Here is a 20,504-nt window from a genome sequence, read left to right on the forward strand (position 1 = left end):
TTTTCAAAAATTGATAGGAAGGAGGACGATAAATAATTTTTCAAAAGGTGAAACACCCCCTAAAACCGAGCTGGGTAATCTATTGATAGTGTAAGTGGCAGTATATGATGCATCAACCCAAAATTCCGCAGGAAAGTCAGAATGAATAATCATAGTACGAGCCATTTCAATGATATGACGATGTTTGCGTTCTGCAACACCATTTTGAGCTGGAGTGTGGGGACAAGATTTTTGAAAAATTATACCATTGGCAGAAAAATGTTGAAGAAGAGGAGAATTGTCAAATTCCCTTCCTCCATCACTTTGAAATATTTTAATTTTGCAATTAAAAAGATTTTCAACCATCTTTTGAAACATAAGGAATTTTGAATAAGCTTCCGATTTTCGACGTAATGGATAAATCCAGGAATAGCGCGAAAAATCATCAACAAACACAACATAATATCGAAATAATTGATTTGACAAAACAGGAGATTGCCAAAGATCACTATGAATTTTGTATAAAGGATATGTAGAAATATGTTCAACAGAATCAAAAGGTAAACGATGTATTTTTCCTAGCTTACATCCTACACAATCATCATGAAACTTAGAGGTACATGTGATGTATTTATTTGAACATAAGTTTCCTATAATGCTAGAAGATGTATGACCCAGACGAGCATGCCACACGTCACCCGACTCCTTAGTGGCTAGGAAAGCAGGAACTGAAGGCTCAGGAGGGACAATGCTGGGCTGTAAAGGGTAGACACCTTGCTTACTGGTTCCCTGAAGCAGAACTTCCCCCGTTATCTGGTCCTTAACATAAACATACAGAATTTTTATCAAAACTCACCACACAATCATTTTCATGACACAACTTGTTAACTGATAATAAATTATGTTTTAAAGTAGGGACATGATAGACAGATGATAAACGGAGGGGACGACTTGCAGTTTTTAAAATTAAATTTCCAGTACTTTTAATTGGGAGTAAGGTACCATTACCAACTACAACAGAACTAGACCCAGTATAAGGAGTTTTAATAGAGAACGTACCATCCTGAGAAGTCATGTGGGATGCAGCTCCCGAATCCGGGTACTAGACAGAGTCATTAGTTTCACCACCAACAGACAGTGCAGCTAAGGCTCGAGTGACACTTTCGGAGGAGGAGTGAACAAAGTTATGATTGAAACGCTGGGGACAGTAGGCAGCTTGGTGACCTGGAAACCAACACAAACCACATGTATCGGAAGTAGGGCTAGATGTAACATTGTTACTATTCGATGAATTACTCCCTGCAGACGACAAATTATTAGCAATATAATCTATGCAAGGCATACTATAGGATGACAAGTTAGAAAATTTAGTTATACCATTTGAGCGTCCCCGATTACCAGTGTTGTTGTTGTTTCCTCCAGAGCCACGATTATTATTGTTTCCTCCATTCCCACCATTATTACCCCGAGCATTGTTGCCCCCACGATTATTATTACCACCTCTGTTTCTGTTATTCCTTCCCCAATTTCGCCCTCCAGAATTAGTCTGGGAGGAGGAATTTGAACCAGTACCAGTAGTTTTAACGGCAAGTAAGGCATGATGGGATGATGTATCAGATGCATCCTTAGAATTTATCAATCTCTGTTCATGCAGTAGCAACTTGGGACGCAAATCATCAAAACTAATGGGGAACGGATAATGGAGGAGGGTAGTAACTATATGATCGTACTCAGAATCACGATCTAGGCCAAAAAGAGTATACTGCACTAAATCCTGGTTCGACACAGGACACTGAATAGCAGCAAGGGAATCAACAATCACCTTAATTTCTCGTAAATACCCATCATTGTCTGAGAAGCAGTCTTTTTAATCCGAGTTAAACGTCCATTTAATTCCATAGATCTGGCCTTACTAGCATGCATAAATCTAGTTTGTAAACGAGTCCAAATTTCCACAGAGGTAGATAAATCATGCACATCTACAAAAACATCCCTAGACAGTGTGGCAAAAATCCATGATTTTATTTGTTGATCCACACGCAAATATTCATAGAACTGATTATTAGGAATAGAGACACCATGTTCATCAAGAACAGTTGCAGGGGGAATCATAGCAGAACCATCAACCATACCAAGCAGATTATGGGAAAGTAATAAACAAGTAATTTGAGTTTTCCATAATAAATAATCTTCAGGAGAAGAAAGAGTAATCGTTACCAAATTACTAAGATTAGGGGCCGAAATCTGTGGAAGACCGAATGAAGGCGGTACATTGGCATGGTATGGGTGGCCGGAATATGCTGTCGCCGGCGATGAAGGGATGAACGACATGGTGGTGGCGTTGTACGGGAGGCCGTGAGTTTGCGCCGGCATAGAGAAGGAGGCTGTCGGTGGAGCTGTGGTGAATGTGCCGAACCCAGGTGGAAACCGTGGTGGCGTGCGGGTCGACGTTGACGGCGAGGAGGCGGAGTAGTTCGCCTGAGAGGAGCCGGAGGAGTGCGTCGAGGCACTGGCAGCAAAGATAGGCTGCGAAAAGAAGGAGCCAGCAGAGGGCTGGGTCGCGACAGCCGCGGCGAAGGCCGGTGCGGCGTTGGGCGGCGCCGACGAGATAGTCGGGGCGACGGAACTGGCTGCCGGAAGGGGGGTCGTGAAGGCAGCAGAAGGCGACGGAAATTCCATAGCCCAGGAGCAGTTCCGGTGAAAAAAAAAAACGTGGTTTTGGTTTGTTTTGTCGTTTAGCGTGAAACCAAAACTGCAAGAGAAGAATTCCGGGAAAAAATTGCGGCGGTTGGGAATTGTTTTTGTTTCTTTTTTGTGTTTTTCTGTTACAAAAACCTAGGCTCTTGATACCATGTACAAGTGTGGGAATAATTGTGTGTTAATCTGTTGTAGGTTAACCTGGCATTCAATATATATAGTTTTTATATTACAGACCTATGACTAGTAAAGTACCGTTCTACCCTTTACAATATAATATTATCCCTTTACATATAATATTATCCAATACTATTAACATATCACTCCTAACCCAAATTGAGTGAGGACTTTGATCTAACTCGCGGTGCAACCCAAATCTTGCGAAATCCATAAGCAAAAATAAGCTTCTTAACCCTAAAATGAAATTAAAAATAGTTGTCTTAAGCTGGAAAGAAAGTGAATCAAGCTTTTCTAGGTTGAGATTTGGGTATAGTACTCAAAGTATCAAACAAGGCTTAACCTAGGTAGTGATAATTGTTTGGATTCATGACTTCGAATTTACAAAATCAAACCATAGTAAGGGTTCTTTGGAAGTGAAATTTCCCTTATCACTGATTCCTCTCACTACAACTTTTATCATACTATGGTACACCCTGATGCTAATTCTTTTGCTCACAAAATATACACAAAAGGGAAAGCTGCAAATGAGCGAAAATTAGTTTTTGGTGTACAATGCACATAGTACACCCACATATATGATAAAATGCGCTTTCCTCTCACTCCCAATGAGTCTGACGTGCAAAACTGGCAGGATCTATACAAATATATTAAAAGACATTCCTATCAAAGAAACAACATCACATGTTACTCTTCTCAAGCTTCTAATGTAATTCATAGGTTTATAATCTCATTTTAAAATATTAACAATGTGTAGCTACCATGATTTTCGAACACATGACCTCTAAAATGATGATATGTGAGATTTTAACCATTAATCTACTACAATTTCAATGCTTAATATTTCAAAGTAAAACATAATAAAGTCTTATAATTATATGTAATTATAAAGACATAGACAAACTTTTTGATTTCTAACATTTTAATTAAGTAATAAATTCTCATACCCTAATTTGATTAAATTGTTATTTTCATCCCTAATTCTTTATATTTTTTTTAAACACTTATCATGTCGTAACAATGTCCATTTTCATATTCGCACTAGACACAATATTACGAAAATCTAATAAAATCAATTATGAAATTTATGAATAATATATTTGATAATTTTAAGTTTATAACTGACCTAGGACATCGTCCGGGATAAAATATTAGTTTAATTTATAAGAGGTATCAGTTCAATACAATCCTTTTTTTTTATTTTTTTTGAAAGGCAATACAATCCTCTTCTTACATAATAAAGATAACAATAAAGTGTATCCAAAATTGCCTAAAAATTATGGGATTTCGACAACTAATAGAAACAATATAATTTCCTAAAACATTTCATATGTTGAACACATTAATTGCATTGTTTTCTAATAAATTTCTGGCCCCTTAAATCATACTTGTATGATAAACATTAGCCCACATAAACAATTCCAATTTCCAACCCATTCCATCATTTTATGTTGGTGTCAATTACAAAATGCAAAGAAAAGAAAATCACACTAGTAAACCAATACCTTTATTTTTATTTCTTTTGAGATCTTTATACAACAAGAATCCAATATATCATGATAAATCAACCCCAATAATAAATGTTTGTACTTAAAAAATTGAAAAAGAAACACAAAAAGGGAAAACGAAAAATCAAAATGCGAAAGGATTGGCTTTTCTCCTCCCTCTTCCTTTGTGTCAAGCAGCCAAGTTGACCATCATTCTCATTTCTCTGCCACCCTCCTTCGTCCCGCCCACCTTCTCCCCTCATTTTCTCTCTCCTCTTCATACACCATTGCAGAACAAATTTTCCTTCTTCCAGATCTTTAATTTCTTCCATTTTCACCTTCATTTTTGAGAGATCTCATCATTTATAGATCAATACTCTCAATTTTATAATAATAAAAAGATGATTACGATTCCATATTTGACTGCATTAACCACCTACTTCAGCTATGGATTGTTGTTTGCGTTTGGTCAGTTGCGGGATTTTTTTCGTAAAATCTTCGATTGGTGGACTTCAGGCAGTCTTCAGGTTTTTTTTTTTTTTTTTTTTTTACCTTTTTATTTTTGAATCTTCAGCTTTTTAATTCGGCTTTAATTTCTAATTTTGGATTTTTAGGGTTATGCGCCGATTTGCTTAGGTCTTGAAGATTTTTATATTCGTCGTCTTTATCTTCGGATTCAGGTAATTTCGAAGCTTATGATTGCTTTCAATTTTCTTATTTGATTTGTACTTTGTCATGTTAGCATGCTTAGTTTTATACATATAGTTAGGCTGTTTTGAATTATTTGAATTTGAAAGAGTGAAGTTGGTAAAACAATCATAAGCGTAAAGATCGATTCGATGGAATCGAGCAATATGTCCTGTTTATCTGCTTATATGTTAGTAGTCATTTGAGTTTGTTGATGATTGACAACTTAGGAATAGTTCTGATTAATTTAAGAGCATCGAGTGGATAGATTTTGAAAAATTAACTTATAGTTCAGTAATTACTCGTGGAGGGCGGCTTAATTCGTAACTGTTAAACAAGGAGTTTTTTGGAACCAATGGGGGAAATTGTGGGGGGAGAGGGTTGAGGAGAGTGTTAAAAGTTTCAGGGTATTTTGGATAGTTTGCTCCAAGTTTTGTTAGAGTATTCTGTTCATAGCTATTTCGAACATTAGGAACCGGGCATTCCTCTCCGTTAGTATGCCCTGATGTGATGAAAGAATATATTTTTCCGACACCATTCTCTTGCAACATCGTAATCATTAATTTTTTGCTGTTCCTTATTTATTTATATCTTGTTTATTCGTCAAAGTTTTGCGTCATAACCTTGCCATTCTTTTACTGGAATCATTTAGTCTATGTATAAGTTGTATGTGCGGGTGAAATACAAGTATACATACGAATGATACGATAAATAGAAGGGTATATAGTGCATCTTAGAAAACAATGTTTTTGAATCTTGTCTTGATTTTTATGAGGGAGGGTGCAAGATGGAGGAATGACACTGAACATTCTTTTGGGGCAATTGATTGGTTCTATGTGTTTCTTCCCTTTCTTTGATAGGAAACAAACATGTGAATATTTTCAAACTCTATCTTTTAGTAGTTTCACACTGCATATCTTTTAGTGAATGTAAACATAGTGTAATATTGGGCATTTTAGGTACCCCCCTATATGGTTCTAATATCTTTTCCTACTACATTGGCCATTATCCGTGCTATCTGTAGGACTGCTTTGAGCGGCCAATCGCAAGTGCTCCTGATGCCTGGTTTGATATGGTGGAGCGGTATTCCAATGATCATAACAAGACTTTAAAGTATGTTTTAGTTGTGTGATTTTTAGCTTTATGATATTGTTTATTTCTTAAATAAGGTTTGAAGACCCCTGCAAGTTGGTGGTGGTGGGTGGGTGGGTTGGGGGGGGGGGAACCCTCTTGCAAGTGGTGAGACTCGATCCTAGAACTTCGGGATCGGAGGTGATGCCAATACACTAGGCTATCACTTGTTGCCCGCTTTATGATGTTGTTTTGCTTTCTTGTATTTATTATCTTTTTATAGCTTGTTTATTCTTGGATGTTCCAAAATCCTTTTAATAATTTGTTACCAATCAATTCAAGCTTTGATCGTGCAGACGAACTGATAAAGTTAAGCGTTGTCTTAACTTGGGCTCGTACAATTACCTTGGATTTGCTGCAGCAGATGAGTATTGCACACCTCGTGTGATTGAATCACTGAAGCTGTTTTCTGCCAGCACCTGTAGCCCTCGTGTCGATGGAGGTGTGCCCATATTAACTTTAAGATGCTTTCTTACTTTTAAAGGAAATTATGTATGATGTCTATGGTAATGGATATTAACTAAGGTTTACTATATTGCGCATACAGGTACTACTATACTGCACAGTGAACTAGATGAGTGTGTTGCAAAATTTGTTGGCAAGCCAGCCGCCTTAGTTTTTGGAATGGGATATGTTACAAATTCTGCTATTATTCCGGTCCTGGTTGGGAAGGTACTTGCAACTAATCTTTTGGAAAAGTACTTTATGAATTTTTTTAGATGATGGGGAATAAAATGTGCAAGCATATCAAGGAACCTGAATATTTTTCTCTCTTGATGGTCAACAACAGGGTGGGTTGATTATTAGTGATTCTTTGAATCACAGCTCCATTGTCAATGGCGCTCGTGGATCAGGGGCTACCATTAGAGTTTTCCAACATAACAGTGAGTTGTTCAAGTGATATGCTTATTTTGTTGCGATAGAATATAGAAGACTCCAGTTTCCTCATCGCCCCCTCCCCCTGGGAAACACTGAAGTGAAGATTTTAAAAACTAAATGATGTATGCGTAAATCTTTTGATCGATCTCTCCTAACTGACTAGCTCTTCTGTTTCATCTAGCTCCATCTCACTTGGAGAAAGTTCTGAGAGAACAAATTGCTGAGGGTCAACCTAGGACACACAGACCATGGAAGAAAATCATTGTTGTTGTTGAGGGTATATATAGTATGGAGGGGGAGCTTTGCAATCTTCCTGAGATTGTTGCAATATGCAAAAAATACAAGGTATGACACCTTTGCATAATCTGTTCTAGCTTTATGATAAGTTTCAATTTTCTTGTGTCTGCTTTTGTTTGAGGGAGGGGAACAGGGAAAGGTCTGAATCCTTATAAAAGTTTCTATACGTGATATGTGGTATTTGACTATCACTATGCGATAAAGTACACCTGGTAAACTTCAATTTCCTGAACTTGATTGAAAGTACCCAACAAAATGCGATGACCACAAGGCACAATTGAAGACATGTAAATTGAGTTTGGATGTGATCTAACCATTGTCGTATCAAGAAGCTATCTGATGTATCTAGTAGTATTAGATGCATCATCGTAAATTGAAATTGACATGACTACACAAGAACATACAGATTAAACCTGGATCGCCTATTTTAGTGATTAGTGGTGCTTCTTTGTTTGTTCAGCTGCAATAAGGGCAAACAGTCTAGAAGACATGTTACAGATGCACATCCTTAAGTTCAAATAACAAATTAGGACTAAGGAGTGACACCACCGTGCTCTTTTTGTTTGATTTGAGAGACTGGGAGAGGCCCATGCATATGTTTCCAGTTCCAGATCTAGCAGCGGAGAGGTCGGGTGAGCCTCCATCAAATGCTAGTGCATTATGCAAAGTTAGCGTTTGCTTTTTATTATATATTCCTATCTTCTATTGCAGCACTTGGTTTTTGGCACACAAATTAAGGAGGCTATGTAAGAGGAGAGAGATAGAAAGAGATTAAAAGTGGGACTCATGTGATATGAATATAGGCTAGAGATAGAGAGACTTTTAGCCAAATTAAGAAATGTTGCAATAATCTTGGATTTCCATATATGGGAAATGTTGCGATAGAAAAAATGCAGAGCAAGTATAACTAACTTATCACATCCCAATTTTTATAGCAAAGCTGCAAAGGAGAAAGTTACGGCCTTTATGTGATATTAGAGTCATTTGACTCCTTACTCACTAACCTGCTTTATGTGCCTGCATAATCTGCCCTTAATTTCTTCTTTCTCTATGTATTGCTTCATAACAATTGATTCTAGATTCACCTCCTCTCACCACGTGTGAACTGCATTTGAGCATCTGCTTGTTGTGCCTTGTGAGTGTTGGTACTGTCAAGGATTGACTTGATGATAGTGCTATATGATTACCTAGTGCCTAGAAAGCCCATATTGTCTATAGAGTACATTTCGCATATGTGAAGGGTGTGAGGCTGATGTCTCTGGAGTCTAGAGTAGGAAGCTTGCCACATCTAAAATGGAGAAGTTCTCAAATTTGACAGGACAAGACATATCCATCTTATATTACTTGCTAAAAAGAAGAGGTTTTTCCCTGTTTCTTTTCTCTTTCCAGATTAAGCTTTGGTTGTCTTGCCTGACTCAGGCCAGGTCCAGGCCAGAGTTGAAAAGTTGTATGTAAGCCCTGTCAGTCCATGCATGGTTGTTCAATCTTGGGTCTCCTTGAGATCAAGGGAAGCTATACGGGTTACTGGTTAGAATTTTGAATCGATTACATGCTCATGAAATCTTAAGAATTGCATACTTCATCTATGCTCCAATTACCTACTGGTGATACATACAGTACTGCTTCTCAGTAGGGGACCAGGTGGTGTTTATGGTTCATCCTTTTGTACCAGATATTGGTGGATCATTGTGATCAACATGACAAGTCAGGAGCGTAGCTCCTTGCTGAGTGATACACAGTGTGTTCAGTAGCTCAGTGCTACTTAAAAGCTCAGGCTTTGAATTCTGTTATAAGTATTTTAGACTGTGTCTGGCAGTTTACCGATGAATATTGCGTTGAAATATGTATTACATTTCAGATTTTCTGATAAATATCTAGCAGTTTAGTGCATGATGACAAAAAGCTTTACTTAGATCCTCTCTTTATGGGGAAAATGAAAACCTTAACTTTCTCAAGCAATATTGTTGTCCAAAAATCTGAGCAGCATTTCACTAGTGTTTATGCCCATCGAACTGTTGATGGATTAAACTGCCACATATTCTGCTCAGAAATTTTCAGCAGACTTTTTACACATTTGAAACTAATGTATGAGTTTACTCCCTTCCGTTTCTTTCCCCGTGGCCCCTTCGAGGTCAGATAAACTGTACTGAGTACTGATCATTTGTATTAATGTGCTAATGCAAGATGAATTGTTTGAACTTTGAAGTGATATGTATGTATCAATTTGGTCTAATTTTCTGGTGTGCAAACTCTATTCGCTAACTGATAACCAACTATATATCTTTTATATTCATGAAATAACTTAGAAGTTTATCTTCCTCGGCACATCTTGTTCTTTATTCACTTTAGCATTTTTCTCGTTATTTTAGGCGTATGTGTACTTGGATGAGGCGCACAGCATTGGAGCTGTAGGGAAAAGTGGTAGAGGTGTCTGTGAGCTCTTAGGAGTTGATACCGCTGATGTCGATATCATGATGGGAACTTTCACAAAATCATTTGGATCTTGTGGTGGTTATATTGCTGGCTCAAAGGTTCGTTTCATGCTATTTATCTATCAATGCATACATACATACATACATGCATACTTAGATAAACACACACACACACACACACACACACACACACACACACACACACACACACACACACACACACACACACACATACACACACACACACACACACACACACACACACACACACACACACACACACACACACACACACACACACACACACACATACACACACACACACACACACAGAGATTTAGGTACTGCTTTCAACCTTTAAAGTTTATGGGCTACACTAAAGTATTATCCCAAGTCTACAGATCTTTTGCTCCTGCTTTATTATGGATGCTCCCTGCCCCCTAGTGTCTTTTCTGTAATTTTTTAATTGTGCATGTTTCACACTCTCATAGCTCGTGAAATAGATTTCTTGAAGTTCATAGGTCTTCTGTCTATGAATAACATTCTTTTGCTCTGATTGAGTTGGTTAGCAACTATCATAACCAAATCATATAGTGTACACTACACATCTATGTTACTCAGACATGGATTGAGTGTCTACTCGGATACGGGTGTCCAAGTGTCCGATTCGGCTATTTTGTAGAAAAAAGTCAAGTTTTTAGTTTAAAATGAAGTATCCAAGTAAAGTGTCGTGTCGGACACGACACGACACCCCGTTTTTGAGGTAATGAAGGGTCGGAGTAACAATGCTGCCCATCTAGGAAATGTAGTTAAGACATACCTAATTCACTTATTTAAATTTTACGAACGCAATATGTTCACATTTAACTCCTTTTATATGAGTATATTCTTCTTAGCAACTTAATTGGAACTCGATTTATTCTACCGCTTGGGCACATGAAATTAAAGGGTCCGTTTGGTTTAATGGAAAACATTTTCTATAGAAAATGGTTTTTCATGGAAAATATTGTGGTGGAAAACGCGAACAAATATTAGTTTTCCTTTATGCTATGTTTGGATAGCAAGATTTCATTTCAAATCCTGGATTTGGATGAAATCTAGTGTTTGGATGGCATGGAATTTGAAATCATGGAATTTGTTCAAATTCTTATCAAAAGCTTATATTAGTAGAATTTGAAATTCAAGCTATTACCTTGTCATTTGAAATTCTCTCCCCATACATATCCCAATTTCATGAGTATTTATATCTCAACTTCACTCATTTTCTTTCTAATATTTATTTCTCTCTCCTTTAATAAACCCACACTTTTTCTCTCTCCTCCAATAAACCTCTATTTCTCTCTCCTTTATTAAACCCCCTTTACAAAACAATGATTAGGAATTGAAATACAAACTTTAAATTAAAGATTTCAATTCCATTATTTGAAATGAAATACAAGTTTCCAAACACTACCTTATTTGGTTTGATGAAAAACTATTAAGCTAAGAAGAGAAAAAAATGGAGATATTGGGAATGATAGAATGGAGAAAAATGGTATTCCTCCAATTTTGTAGAAAAATGTTTACAAAGAGATGGAAAACTCTTTTCCACTTTAGTTTTCCTTTTCAAATCTCGTCCAACCAAAAAACGGGAAATGGGGAAAATTGTTTTGCTCCAAAAAATAATTGAGCCGAAGAGAAACACAAACTCTCTCCAGGAAAAAAATTGATATTTCTATGTTGACTAATTTGTTTTTTTTGTTGTGAATGAACAAGAGATTGAGGTATTGTCTAGACGTAAAATCATGATTTTTGATATGCTTTTTCATACAAATAGCACATCTTCATCATCATCCATGTGTAACTTCTTATGATGCAGGAGCTTATTCAATATCTCAAGTATACATGTCCTGCTCATCTTTATGGGACATCAATATCACCACCAGCAGCACAACAAATTATGTCTGCTATAAAGGTTCTTCTTGGAGAGGATGGTTCGAGTAGAGGTCCGATCTCCCTTTCTCTTGTTGTGCAGTTGTTACATTGATTCAAGTAACTTGTGTTTTTTTTGTAGTTCTACGCTGACTTAGAGTATAATACACATATCAGGTGCTCAGAAGCTTGCCAGAATACGCGAAAACAGTAACTTCTTCCGGTCGGAACTGCAGAAGATGGGTTTTGAGGTCCTTGGAGATAATGACTCCCCAGTAATGCCCATAATGCTCTACAATCCATCTAAAATTCCTGCATTTTCTAGGGAGTGCCTCAGGCAAAATGTGAGCATAATTAACATGATCATTATTTGTCCTACTGCAAACAATATGCCACAATCAAGTTTGTCCTAGCTCCTAGAATGTTGGAGTTCTCATTTATGTTTTTTGCCCCATTAAATCACAGGTGGCTGTTGTTGTTGTTGGATTTCCAGCAACACCTCTTTTGTTGGCAAGGGCGCGTATATGCATATCTGCTTCTCATACGAGGGAAGACCTTGTTAGAGCTCTTGAGGTGGGTTTTGTTCCTTTTCTTTGTAGTCCTATATTGTAATATTGATATTTGATACTTCTGCAATTGTTAGATGTTTGTCAAATTCCTTTTCTAAATACCCTATAATGCTTGTGCAAGTTTCTAAACTAGACAAATTGTAAGCTATTTACACTGGTTGAAAAAAGAGAGTCGTGAAATACATCATAATGAATCATATTCGTTAAACTTTTATTGAGCTGGCCTTTTCAACTATAGAAAAATCTGGTTCATTCTGTGCTTTGTAGTAGGGTTTAACCTGCTCTAAATTAGTAATATATGTAAACATTTCAAGTTTCTTTTCTTATGGTCACTCTTGTTATATTCAGGTCATCAGCAACGTTGGTGACTTGGTGGGCATCAAGTACTTCCCTGCCGAGCCAAGGAAGGAGCATCGAGAAAATGGCATGGTGAAGCTGGATTAGGATTTTCCAATTTTGTGGTAGTGAAAAGATGAGGAGAGGTTAGGTTGAATGTTAGTGTGCAAAATATTAGTAGTAATTATTTTAGCGTCTCCAAAAGGGGAGGTATCGTATGTGCTGCATGTTCTGAAAGTTGAGCTTTGATTATTTATTCTTCTTTCTTCCCTTTTTGTCTGTAATTTCAGTATTACTGGGTTAGTCGTCTAGCCCGAATGGGGCTCTTGTTTGGAGGCTTCTTCTGTAAATATCGACTGTTGTTTATCTCATAATTACTGTTACGATAATTATAAAATTGTGCTTCCATGAGAAATGGTATTTGAGGTGTTTGTTTAATTTTTATGCCCTTTGATATTGATATTAATCTCATAATTTATAAGTATTAGATAAAGCTTCAACTACTCTAGTTAAAGAGAAGATAGCTTTGTAATGAACTTCGAGTGTCGAAACAAATAAGATGCAATTATGTACAGAGGTCCAAGCTGACATCTATATATATCTAGGTGCAGAAAATATAATCAGGAAAATTCCATTGGGATTACTCAACGTTAATAGCTTCTCAGATGCAATCACACAGCAATACAACTCAAAATGCTGGAGTTGAGAAATAATGGATTTTTATGAGCTGCAGAAAGTATAAATTATTGTCAATGATGGTTCTCTCTTTCTAGGCGATGCCTCGGGTCAGTTACAATAAATAAATATGTTATTATTTTTTATTTCATAATTTATTTTGCTATTTTTCGTATTTTTTATCCATTAAGAAATTGAAAAATTCAAGTTACAATGTGATAAGTAAAAAAATTTGAAAGCTTTGAGTCTGAAAACAATACCTTAAAACAATATTCTCTTGTAAGTTACGTAATAAGAGTGTTAAAGATGTACTCCTTCCATTTTTTTTAATTGCTACATTTTCCTTAAATGGTTGTTTCTTTTTAATTCCTATATTTTTCTTATTTGGGATACTTAGCCCACCATAAAGTAATACTTTTATATTTGTTCTTCTCTTTTTCTACCTAAAAATACTACTTTTTTTTTTACTTTTTCTCATTATTTTACATTAAATGGATCAAAAAGTACACTCCAAAAAGCTTGAAAGTGACATTGCATAAATTGTTGTGCATACAACAATGTAGCAATAGAAAAAATGAAGGGAGTATATACTTGTTAAGTCTTTTTAGTTAACTACAATTATTATAAGGCTTTATCATATTTTATTTGAAACATTAAACAACAAAGTCATAATGTATTGATGGTTAAACTCTTACTAGGAATACACATGAATATAAAGCATTGCCTTTTAATATATTTAACTAGCAATTTATGCATGCGATGCGTGCTTCACTTTTTTAGAACATATTTTATAACTTTTTTTGGGCATAAACAAAGGTAAATTTGAAGACATGTTTTTTTGGGCTACCTAATTTTGTTGATTAAGCCTATATCACTTAACGAAATCCGTCTTTTATTATTTATTTAATTTATACTTTCTTTAAGATTTTTAAAATTAAAACTGATGAGCGATAAAAAGAATGTTAAATAGATTTATTAAGGATTACTATATTTTTTTTCAACAAAGTATTTTGTTTTAATTAAATTATTTCAGTTTGTTAATTGATTGTATTTTACTTTTTGAGTTACTACTTGATTGTGTATTTATTTTTTGAGGGGACTACTTGATTGTGTATTGATTGATCAAATATTTGATTGATATCATTTTCTTTGTTAATTTTTTAGTACTATATTTGAGTTTGATTTTCTTTCATTTTCTTTTAGCAGAGTAGTTGATTTAGTAAGAGGTAATTAAGTAAATTTATTGAGGGACATCATAACTTTTTTCTCTTATATAATAGAGATAAATTGAATCAAGGATGTCTTGGTCTAATAATTAAAATTGAGGTGATGTGAACGATAGATCACATGTTCAATTCTCCCAATGAATTTTTACCCCTTATTTGAAAGTTAACCATAACAAGAAAGCCACGGACCCGCCGATCTACAACCAATTCAATCGTGAAAGCTCCTCTCTTCCTCCTTCATTCTTCCATCAAAAGATCAAAGAAACAGTTTTCTTGTGCCTTCTAATTCTTTTGTTTTTGCCTTTGAAATTTGATAAACATGAGACTTCTGCCATTTGGGTTACTGCTAGTTTTAGCTTCTGGGTTGTCAATCATTCTCATTTACATCACTGGTATCTCCAACATAGGTATACCCTTTTTCTCTCTCCACATTCTTCAACTAAAAAAATAGAAACTAATTGTGTGAATTTCTATTGATTTCTACTTTAGATCCAAATTCACGGCTTTCTGCTCAAGATTTGGATGCATTACAAGCTCTTCAGAGTAGTTTTCAACAGTGTGTGGTGAGTTTCTTTTTGTTACTTTTTTTTTTTTTTTTTTTGTGATTATTGATTGGAATCATGCTTATTTGAATTTAACATGTTTGATATTCCATATACTATAGTTGATTCATAAAGGTTTATGCTTTGCCAAGTGAAGTTGTTGCCTTTATGTTTTTTTTTTTTGATGAGAAATTTACAAACCCAGAATTGATGTAATAGAGTAATGTCCATACTGTCAAACTTGGCTATAATTATGTAACTTGACAAAAGTTGGAATCTGCATTTTGATGTTAGGGTAGTGAAGTCAAGTGCAAATGTTACTTACTTTTGTCAGTTTAGTTCTCTTTCTGAGAATAATTAGTGTCATAATCATTGTTCTTTTGTTCCACCAAAATTAAGAAGGACTACCTTGTGTCTACAAGTTATTCTTGACTGATGATTGCTGATGACTATCATTTGCGCATTATGGGTCGACGTCGTATTTTGCATTTTACATTATTATTGTACCTATTCTTTCTTGGGTTGATTTCCAAGCCATGTTACTGAGTTTTACCCGAATTATGTTTGTATCCCTAGTATGGTTTCTGAATTTTCTTTGTTCCATTTGAGGATGAAGAATGGGCACAAGTATAAATAAGCGAAAGGCTAGAATGTCTAAGAAATTCATGATTTCCATCTGACTAACTTCATCACTTTTATAATTCATTGCGGTACATTTCTCTTCTATGAGTTTGCGTTGTTGACCAGAAGATGGGGTTTTCATGAGTTTTTTTTTAAATACCTGTAATCACTTCGTACATAGCTATGTTAACTGTAGATTCTTTGAACTTGATCATCATGTATGTTGTCTTGATGAATGGAAACCTTTTTATGAGGTTCACCATGGCAGATAATTCTATGTTTAAGACTCTAAACAAGTTGATGCCTCATATATGATTGATAATATACTTGTGTACTGCTCTTTGTTGTTTCAGAGTGCAAATGGATTGGGTTTGAGAGCTGAGTTTGAAACAGATAATTGCCATGTTACGATGAAATTTCCTGATGACACTGTCTCCAAATGGGTATGTCTATTACTCTATTTAGTAGGTTTACAGAGCTGTAATTTGGTCTTCTATCCACGTGCATCTTCCCCATGTTATGACTGTCTTTTAAAGAAGGCTCCTAAAATGCTTATAAATATGTGCAGAGTGACCCTAAATCAGGAGAGATTGAAGGCTTGTCTCACGAGTTTAACCTTTGTGAAGCTGTGGCAACCTGGGAACAGGTGAGACAACTTGTTCATATATTAATTCTTCTAATAGAAAGGAGATAATGTTCATATATTGCACAATTCTAAGTAAAGTTACCATTGAGAACAACCAATTCTACTTCTTTTTGCTGTTAAAATTTACTGGGATTTGGTATGATGCTTGTTTGTTGATGAATTAGTGTCCATTTTCTTCTGAAGTTCCAGTCATCATACCATTCGATGCTCTTTATTGATCTGTTATTTAGTGAGCTGAATTTCTCAGGTAAGAAATAGTACAACAGTCTTGACAAAGGAATACATTGATGCTTTGCCCAATGGTTGGAAGGATTATGCATGGAGAAGGATCAACAAGGGAATTCAGCTGTAAGTGCTCATTACACAATTCATATCAGTGACCTTCAAATACTTAGTTATACATTCAAATTTTTGGCGGTAGGTGGGAAGACACGGCATATACTGTTTCTGGATCTTAGTCCCCTCTGTTCAGATGTCTTCAAAGGGCTGTCATTTTAATGTACTTATTATTGCAAGGTGAAAATACAGAAGATTCCTTGGTTTCTTCGCTTAGTGATTCATCTCTGATGTCACATGTATGGACATTGTCAGTTAAGCAGGCTAATTGGGTGTATATGGGCATTGCGCAAGGGAGAAATTTTGTAGAGTTCTCGAATGTGTTCTAGGTTTCTATCATGCAACATCTAGTATGCTTGCTAGGCTTCCTGGAAACTAGGAAGTATAACATGACTTCTGTGAATTGCAGGGATAATTGCCGAAATAAGTCACTTTGCATGGAGAAACTCTCTCTGGTTCTTCCTCTTACTCCACCATATTATCCAAGGCAGTTTCGTCGGTGTGCTGTGGTAGGGAATTCTGCAGATCTTCTGAAAACAAAGTTTGGGAAGGAGATAGACTCTTTTGATGCTGTATTCCGACAAAATGGCGCACCCATTCAGGTCTTGAAGCTGCTATGAATTATATTTGATAATTGATGATTCACTTCTAACTTCTGATTTATCTTGGATGTGCAACAGAACTACTCTGAGTATGTAGGTTCAAAGAGTACATTCCGCCTTCTGAATAGAGGGTCTGCTAAAGCTCTGGATAAAGTTGCTGATTTGTATGGTAAAAACACTTCTTTACTTATTTGAAATTTGATTAGTATTTCTTTTAGTATCTGATGGGAATATCTTACAGATGCTGGAAAGGAGGCCTTGATAGTCAAAACAACAATTCATGACATAATGAGCAAAATGATCCGGGTTTGTATTCTTTCGCTTCTGTCTTGGCTTCTTGGACTGCCCCTTATTTTAAGTTGTCCATTGTAAGTCAAGATGATGTTCATGAGTTCACTCCCTTTTTTCTTCTCTGTGGACATGCATAGATGTGAGAGGTGGGTAGTGTAGTTATCTGCTAGCTTTCCTTCAAAAAAAACAACAACATTCTTCTATCATCTTTTTGGATCTTATGAATTTGGATAGGAGAGGGGTGTTGTTTATAATCATAGCTATGGGACTGTGTTTAATCTCTATTATATAAGTGAAGGGGGAGGCATGGTGTCCTCCTTTGAAAATACAAAAATACCCTTAAGAAAAAGAAAATATTAGGAAAGAAAGAAGATAGAAGCTATTTCCATATTAAACAAGCTAAGATTAAAACAAATAATTACCTAATTAAGACACAAGTAAAAAAAAGGAACTTGTTTGAAAAGCTTTACACAAAATTTTTTCAAGATCATTGATAAAATGAGAATCTTCAATTAAAAATGGTTTCCAAATATTGATAATAATAACATTACATTTTCACCGCATATTATTTTACAGAATATCAAACTTATGCACTCATAAAATATTGCTTATTGCATACTATTTACAATTTCTATCATATAAGGAATGGTAAAGGAGTGATAATAGTTATAAAACATTAGCACTCTACCCTTTAAACATATTAAGTTCACTATAATTTTGTTTTAAAGAACACAGTAGTTCCAAATCTATGGTTTTACATGTAAAAACATGTCAATTCAAAAATGACAATTTTTATTCCACATTATGTTGCGCATAAAATTGTGATTAAGCATAACTGAATGATGTCATCTTTTTAAATACCTACATGTGCCCAAAATAAATGCTAAAATCTATGCACGCACGCATCGCGTGCCAAAAATGCTAGTAGGGTCAAATTGCAAGCTAGCAGCGTGATGCTGTCAAATGTTCACCATATCTGTTTTTTCCCCCTCGTTGGTAGTGGGTACTTGGGCTCCCTGAGCTATCTTCACTGACTTTATATACTAAATCCCTTTTCCCTTCCTTTTGCAGGCAATCCCAATTCTGAACCCTGTGTATCTCATGTTAGGTACATCCTTTGGCTCATCAGCTAAAGGAACAGGTCTTAAAGCACTGGAGTTTGCCCTCTCTGTATGTGACACAGTAGATATTTATGGGTTCACTGTTGATCCAGGTTATGAAGAATGGTAATACTTATAATCATCATTTTCACTATTATGTGCTTCTGTTTGTTCTATGAACCAAGATTGAAAGTCTATTAGGGATTCTGATCGACAATTGTCAACAATCTCAGGACTAGATATTTCTCTGAATCACGTGGAGGCCATACTCCTTTACATGGTCGAGCATACTACCAGATGATGGAGTGCTTGGGTGTGAGTATCACGTGTGTTTTCCTCATTTTCTTCTAGATAATCAATATTTTTATTCTGGATGATTGTATGCTGTGCATGTTTTTAAACAACTGAGCATGAGTTGCATGCATCTTTCCTGGCGAGATGTTTAACATCCAATCTGAAGACAACTTATATTGTCATGTGTAAAGACATTTTCGATGTGTTTTTCAGCTATTGGAATGTGAACCATGCTATTGGAACATAACCATTTTTGATTGGCTAGTATGCTTGATTCACACGAGCTAGATAAGAAAAGAGGGAATCATTATTGACAATTTAGGTATACTTTTTGCAGCTGATCAAAATCCATTCCCCCATGCGTGCTGACCAAAACCGTGTTGTGAAGTGGCTTCCTAGCCCCAGCATTGTGACTGCCGGTAGGATTGCATCTGAGAAGCTATTGGCGTAAGTAATTCTTAAAAGGCTTGTCTGTTCTTTTTTCTGCACCTAACATACAGGCTGTGTCATCTTGAACTTTTAAAACTATATTCAGCAAAAAATCATCTGTAATACTTACTATTGCGTATGAGAAAACACCAGAGTAAGAAATCAATATTATCCTCAGCAAAAAGCAGCTTCATTCAGTAAAAGTGTTAATCAGTAAACATTTTGACTTGATCTAAAATCAAGTGATTAGAGTAAGGCGTAAGTAAAAGAATGTGTGTGTGCTATTTACTGGTTATACATTGAGAAGTTTTCTCATACATTAACTGTTCCCACCCTTTACAGGAGGTTTGGAGCTGGCTCTGCTGATCCACTCGGTCAATGTTCAATAATATCGAAGCAGCAAAATAGTAAGAAGCCTCCAACGAGCCTCCGAAAGGCAGCTCTTGAGCATCAAAAGTATGTCAAGGGCGCGACTTTGTATCCTCTGGAACATAACCCCAACCATGGCTTACTTTGCACCGTACCCCAGTAATTGATTCCGGCAGCTGTCTTTTATCTGGCTTGAACTATTCATTGAGACATTCCAAAAGTTTCCAAGAAATGGGGGAAGAAATCTGTGAATTAACTGCAATCGAGCATTCTAAAGTTTGGATCACGCCATTTTGATAACCATTTGAGAAGGTGCTGATGCCTGGTGGATCAGAAAGGGGTAATTTTTGTTATAATTTTGATGTAATTTGCTATAATTGCTTAAAGTTTTACACTAGCTTGCAGGTTAGGGAACAGGTAATGGATCCCTTAGGTCACGTACATTGTTCAGACTTCAAAAACTCAAAATTTAACCTTAACCAAAAAGTGAAGTACATATTTTGGTAGGGGTCTTTTATCCTCTGATTCAAATTAGATGTGAAATTCATTGTAATGCCAAACTCAAACCCACTGCTCTAAACTCAGGAAATTATAAAGCGGTGTTCAGCTTTCATCCGTGATGTTTTCTACACATCTATGCCGAGCGAGCAATCTGACCATTTGAGGGTTAACAAGTACACATATTTACAAAGATATTTAAGAGATGTGATCAAATAAAATCTTTTTTTCCCACATCTGATGCACGTAAAGTCTCATAAAGATCATGTTTATGTCTACAGTAAGGAGGTGTT

The 20,504-nt window shown here is 35.9% G+C and overlaps 2 protein-coding genes across 3 annotated transcripts; both read left to right on the forward strand.

The window, feature by feature from the left end:
• Positions 1-4,447: 4,447 nt before the first annotated feature.
• LOC104893887 (long chain base biosynthesis protein 2a) lies at positions 4,448-13,002 on the forward strand. Of its 2 annotated transcripts, XM_010680016.3 has the most exons (12): positions 4,448-4,867; positions 4,955-5,020; positions 6,052-6,140; positions 6,455-6,600; positions 6,706-6,830; positions 6,949-7,042; positions 7,219-7,382; positions 9,704-9,865; positions 11,625-11,751; positions 11,855-12,021; positions 12,143-12,250; positions 12,595-13,002. In XM_010680016.3, exons 1-12 carry the CDS (start codon positions 4,742-4,744, stop codon positions 12,688-12,690), a joined length of 1,470 nt encoding a protein of 489 aa, XP_010678318.1. In that variant the 5' UTR covers positions 4,448-4,741; the 3' UTR covers positions 12,691-13,002. The 2 variants fall into 2 exon arrangements, with proteins under 2 accessions (XP_010678318.1, XP_048500440.1); XM_048644483.2 differs by lacking the exon at positions 4,448-4,867 and having other exon boundaries at positions 5,005-5,020; positions 6,441-6,600.
• Positions 13,003-14,624: 1,622 nt separating this feature from the next.
• Positions 14,625-20,326, forward strand: LOC104893888 (sialyltransferase-like protein 2). The gene is made up of 12 exons (XM_010680017.4): positions 14,625-14,890; positions 14,973-15,046; positions 16,000-16,089; positions 16,215-16,292; positions 16,540-16,640; positions 17,038-17,230; positions 17,309-17,399; positions 17,472-17,536; positions 18,593-18,747; positions 18,855-18,936; positions 19,253-19,362; positions 19,687-20,326. Exons 1-12 carry the CDS (start codon positions 14,803-14,805, stop codon positions 19,874-19,876), a joined length of 1,317 nt encoding a protein of 438 aa, XP_010678319.1. The 5' UTR covers positions 14,625-14,802; the 3' UTR covers positions 19,877-20,326.
• Positions 20,327-20,504: the final 178 nt, after the last annotated feature.

Source organism: Beta vulgaris, chromosome 5 (assembly GCF_026745355.1).
Source record: "Beta vulgaris subsp. vulgaris cultivar EL10 chromosome 5, EL10.2, whole genome shotgun sequence".
NCBI classification, from domain to species: Eukaryota; Viridiplantae; Streptophyta; class Magnoliopsida; order Caryophyllales; family Amaranthaceae; genus Beta; species Beta vulgaris.